Source organism: Cryptomeria japonica, unplaced genomic scaffold, assembly GCF_030272615.1.
Source record: "Cryptomeria japonica unplaced genomic scaffold, Sugi_1.0 HiC_scaffold_742, whole genome shotgun sequence".
NCBI lineage: Eukaryota > Viridiplantae > Streptophyta > Pinopsida > Cupressales > Cupressaceae > Cryptomeria > Cryptomeria japonica.
This window is the reverse complement of record NW_026729517.1, coordinates 30001-34755: the sequence shown is the minus strand read 5'-3', so window position 1 is coordinate 34755 and position 4755 is coordinate 30001. Positions and strand designations below refer to the sequence as shown.

The window sequence follows — 4755 nt, the reverse complement described above, 5'->3', positions numbered from 1 at the left end:
CTTTTATTTTGAATATCCTAAGAGATGTCGACTCTCTCGACTATCTTCTAAGTCTCCAAAAACAAGCAGGGAGGGAAATTCTTATTTTTAAAGATTACATACTGTTTCAGATGTATTTGATTAAATATAATTAGAGGGATTCTAGGCATTAGCTTTTCTTGACAAGTTTTTATATGCCAGAGTTAGAAACAGTTTTTTGAAATAAAAAACTTTTATGCTACAAGGATTGTAGGAAGAATAGAATTGCGTTAAAAATAAAGTATGGGGACACACTTTTTATTATCAATGGGGACTTTAAAACTAGTAAGACTCAATCGGGTGAAAATTCCAAAATATGGTTAATAAGATTCAGTCGAATGAAACTTGCTGTGTAATCTACAATATTTGTATCAATATTATTTGAGCTGTAGTAAGCAAACATTTTGCTTAGCATGTTGGGCCTTCTCTAATGCTCGGCTATGTATTTGAATGAGATACCTATTCTCAAGGTCATCATAGGTAAATTCTCATCTATATCTGGGAGCAAAGGGCTACATTATTTTTTTAATTGAATTGTACTATTTTATGGAACTGATGTTACTGAAAAAACAATTAGGGATATGCTATCAAAATCGCAGGTGAAAAAATAATAAATCTGTCTAATTATTCTAATTCGTAGAATCCACCTTAATTATATCCAAGTCAATTATGACATCAGAACCAACAAATCTATGCTACCTTGGTTCAATAATATCCTTTAAATTTTGTTTGGCACTTCTTTGTGCACAAAATAATCATAACATATTGGTCTACACATACCTTGCAAAGTTTAACTTTTATATCTAATGTTGTGTATGTAAAGGTATTATCTTATGAAATTTCAATTTATCAACAAATATCATCACATATAATTAAAAATTTTAGAAATACATAAGATTAATCAATCATCAATTTATTAAAATAATAAACAGTAATTCCACAATCTATAATCAATAGTTTCACATTCATTGCACCATTTCACAAAGGAATCTATTAGTAACAACTTACATCAAATTCAACTAGTATCAAACACAATGATCATCTTATAAACATTATTTGAGAAAGAGTGAGACTTAAGTATTCCTAGTTAACATATATGACAACATTGTTTCACCTTTTAAGTAAGTAATAGACAATTAACCATAAGTAAGAACAAGTAACATTCATACAGTTCTTAATTTAATTTAAAGCTAATAATGGCAAACTTACAATAGCAAACCTACTAATTAGTATTTCCCTTAGAATAAAAATTTGGTACTATGCAAATGTGTCAAAGCAAGTATCAAATTCTCTTTCACACCTGCATAGGAAAAACAAAAACAATAATTAGCAGGATCACTCAAAATAACAAATAGCAATTAAGAAAGCTTTCTACAAAACCATAATTCTACAAAACATAATCAAGGATCCAAGAACTTAAGTATCCAAGCTACAAAAAAATTAATTTTATAAAACATAAGCAAAAATAAAATAAGTGTAAAGAATAGCATGAGTGCAGTTAGCTATCTACTATATAATCTAAACATATTAAACTTATGAGACATTTATCTCATTATATGTTCATATTGTGTTTCATAGAGTGTACATCTAGCTACAACATCAAAATAACACAAATTAGAACCTCATTCTTACTTAATTTATACAAATCTTGCTTCAATCGTAAATTACTAGATGGGGGGAAACCATACTCATAGGATAGAGCAAAATAGGGAAACCAACAAAGTAACAGTAGAGTTGGAGTCAGAAAGAAATAACCAAATTTGAATCATAGCATTTGGGACTTCTTATCTAACATTTTAACTTAAGAATAACATTTTAACTTGATAAGATCAAGAATTATTACAGGAATATTTCTTCCTATGTTTAACATCTATCCCCATGAAACAATTAATAAACATCAACTAAATAAACAACAAAAGAAGCTAGAAACATCATTTGAAGCAACAACTAAAGAGAGCTATAAATCATGCTTACTATTGTGATTATCATGTTGACACCATGCTTCATTACCACATTTCTTCACTAGTTTTTTATTCTTTCTATTTTGTTGATTTAATAAATACTCAAAATGCAATATCAGAATTCTCTATTTTCCATTCTCAAAATCTAACTATGAAATTATTCTAAATGTTAGTTTTCTAAACATTAAGTTCTTTTCTAGTTACTTCTTCAACTACCTGCAACATAATTCTAGATTCCTTGTAGGGAATATGTTTGAAAAAACCTATAACATTAAAATCTACATTACTAAATATAGCTAGAAATAATATATTGCTACAACTTTCTTAGTCACAATTTTTAATTAATAATTATAAGTTTTATTTTAAATATTTTAATTGGTTGTTTTTAAAAATTATGAAGAAGAATAAAAAGTCTAATCTTCTTAATATTTTATTAGTCCATAGTTTATACCTTGATTTCAAGATTCACATACATATCCTAGTCTGCAATATGAAAATTAAGAGTGGACTAAATAATTTATACTCTTATTTGTAACATAAATCTGAAAATGAGTTTGAGGACTCAATTTTTAATAGGGAGGAAATAAAGAGCAACAAAGAAATATAAGATGAACCCCTCAACCTAGTTCTAGTTCTAACTATTGCCTCTTTCATTTCCTTGTGGCAAAGAATCAATTTAATGAGGCAGCTGAAGGGCTCAATTGTTTAATGGATTATGGAGATGATGAAATGGATGAGAAGAATGCTTGTACTTGAGAACCTAGTATGAAATGGATTATCTAGGATACAAAAGTAATAGCGAATGCATAAAATGCATAGAAAGTGTAATTGAGAACCTAGTTATGCCCTGCACTATGAGAAAAAATATTGAGAGAAAGTGGAAGAAGAAAGTGTAAGGATCCACAAGTGAAAGGAAAAAGATTGATGGGCTATATCTCTTAATGCCTCTATGTTGTTTCTTCTTTGTGTTGTTCCTATTAGTAGATCCTCATAGGATGTTTCTCTAATTCTTTAGTTACTTGTTTTATAGATAGATTATAAGCTTTTTGATATTTTGATTGTTAGGTTTAACTTGTAAGTCTTTGTTTTGATGGTTTTTTGTTTGGATGTATAACAGTATGGTGTCCTTTCTCACATAATATAATAAAAAAATAGAGTCCAAAAATCTTAATAATTCACAAAAGCAATTTTCTAAATTTTCTTTATGATACTATTCATCATTCAAGAAACTATTGATAAAATTTTTGAAACAGAAAAAATCAATTAAGAAAAATAACTCATCCCAAAAAAATTTAAATATTACTACAAAACAAACCCAAGTAACATAATATAAAAATGTTGGCAGTAAAAAATAATAAATTCTATAAAATAATAGAAACGGTTATCCAGATTCTGCTAACCTGTGAATAATATTCAACGCGTCTTGTACAAAGTTGGCAAACTGCTTTCAGATTCATTGACCACGTTTTTGTGGCAGTTGACAATCTTGATTTTGAGAAATCCCTTTCCAAATTGAGAATATTATTTTGCATGATTGGAGGGCAGTGTTCAGGCAGAAAAACCCTTGTTACACTTAATGGACAATTTCTAAGAAGAAAACCCAAAAAAATCACTGCCTGTGCACCCTTGTCTGGCCCAATATGGGCACGCACCATCTTCAAATTTGGTAGTGCCACCTCTGCTGTTGGCATCTCATCTGATATCATCTCCTGTGTCAAACATATTGTGGGTTCACTCGTAAGAGAATTTGGGAAAAAAAAAGGCTATTCCAGAAATATAGAAGGTCCAAATATAATCTACAAGTATCATCATGTACCAATCACTGATTAAGAATATTTAACTTGAAGGTACAAAATACTAACTTGAAAACATTGGCCATGGATTGTCAACTCTTCAAGCCCAGGAAAACTGTTAAGAACAATAATACTAGGCATTCCTGGATTAACGGCATTGCCTGTATTGTAGTTTTGAAGAATAACTTTTTTAACAGATTTCGCTCTTGAAATTTGTTGAAGTAATTTAAGCCATTTAAGCCCTGCGTATTGCCCAGAATCGATGAGGCCGATTTCCATCAAGCGTGGGCAAGTCAGTTGCAATGATATATCAGGTCTTAGATCTCCTAGATGTATCCACATTAAATTGAAAGATCGTATATTCAAGTTTTTTAACCCTAAACAACTGAGAATCCCTAAATCTTGAAGATGTGGGCACAGATCCATGAATCCTTCAAACATAGCATCATCCAGATTCGGAATACCAGCATAACGAAGTGCTTTCAAGGATCGGAATACCCCAAAATTAGTGGGCATCTTGGGAATTCGGATGTATTGCACTGTTAAGACCGTGAGGTTTTCACAGCTAAAAATGGAGTCCCCAAGCTCCATCATGGGAGAAGCTCCATTGCTAATCCTCTTACCAGTCTTCGGATCTCTATTACAGATGTGTATATCCATGCGTTCCACCTGTTTTTCAGCTGCAAGGCGAATCCAATTGTTAATATAGGCAGCCTTAGGGTCATCCAAGGCAACTGTAAGCTCCAAACAAGAAAGACGAGTATCGAGGTGTAGTAGGGCATTGTTAATTATGGCCTGTATCCTGCCATCTTTTTGTTTCTCAAAATCCTCAGGACAAAACTTGAGCCTTGGTATTTTCGTCCACAAGAGCCGCCATCTCTGTGAGAGTAGGGAAGAGCGTACGACATCTCTGTAAGAAATCTTCGACAAAATATGATTTAAAAGAACATCATCAGATAATGCAGACAGCCTGTCTATTGCTG

At 31.2% G+C, this 4755-nt stretch overlaps 1 protein-coding gene across 1 annotated transcript in view; it reads right to left on the bottom strand.

Annotated features, from left to right (window-relative positions):
* Positions 1–1312: 1312 nt before the first annotated feature.
* LOC131872719 (putative FBD-associated F-box protein At5g56440) overlaps positions 1313–4755 on the bottom strand; it is a 3474-nt gene continuing 31 nt past the window's right edge. The window contains exons 1-3 of the mRNA XM_059216122.1: positions 3842–4755; positions 3380–3688; positions 1313–1318 (exon numbers count right to left, since the gene is read on the bottom strand). The exon at positions 3842–4755 is cut by the window's right edge and continues 31 nt beyond it. Coding sequence (XP_059072105.1) covers positions 1313–1318; positions 3380–3688; positions 3842–4755 — 1229 coding nt within the window. The remainder of the gene's footprint in view (positions 1319–3379; positions 3689–3841) is intronic.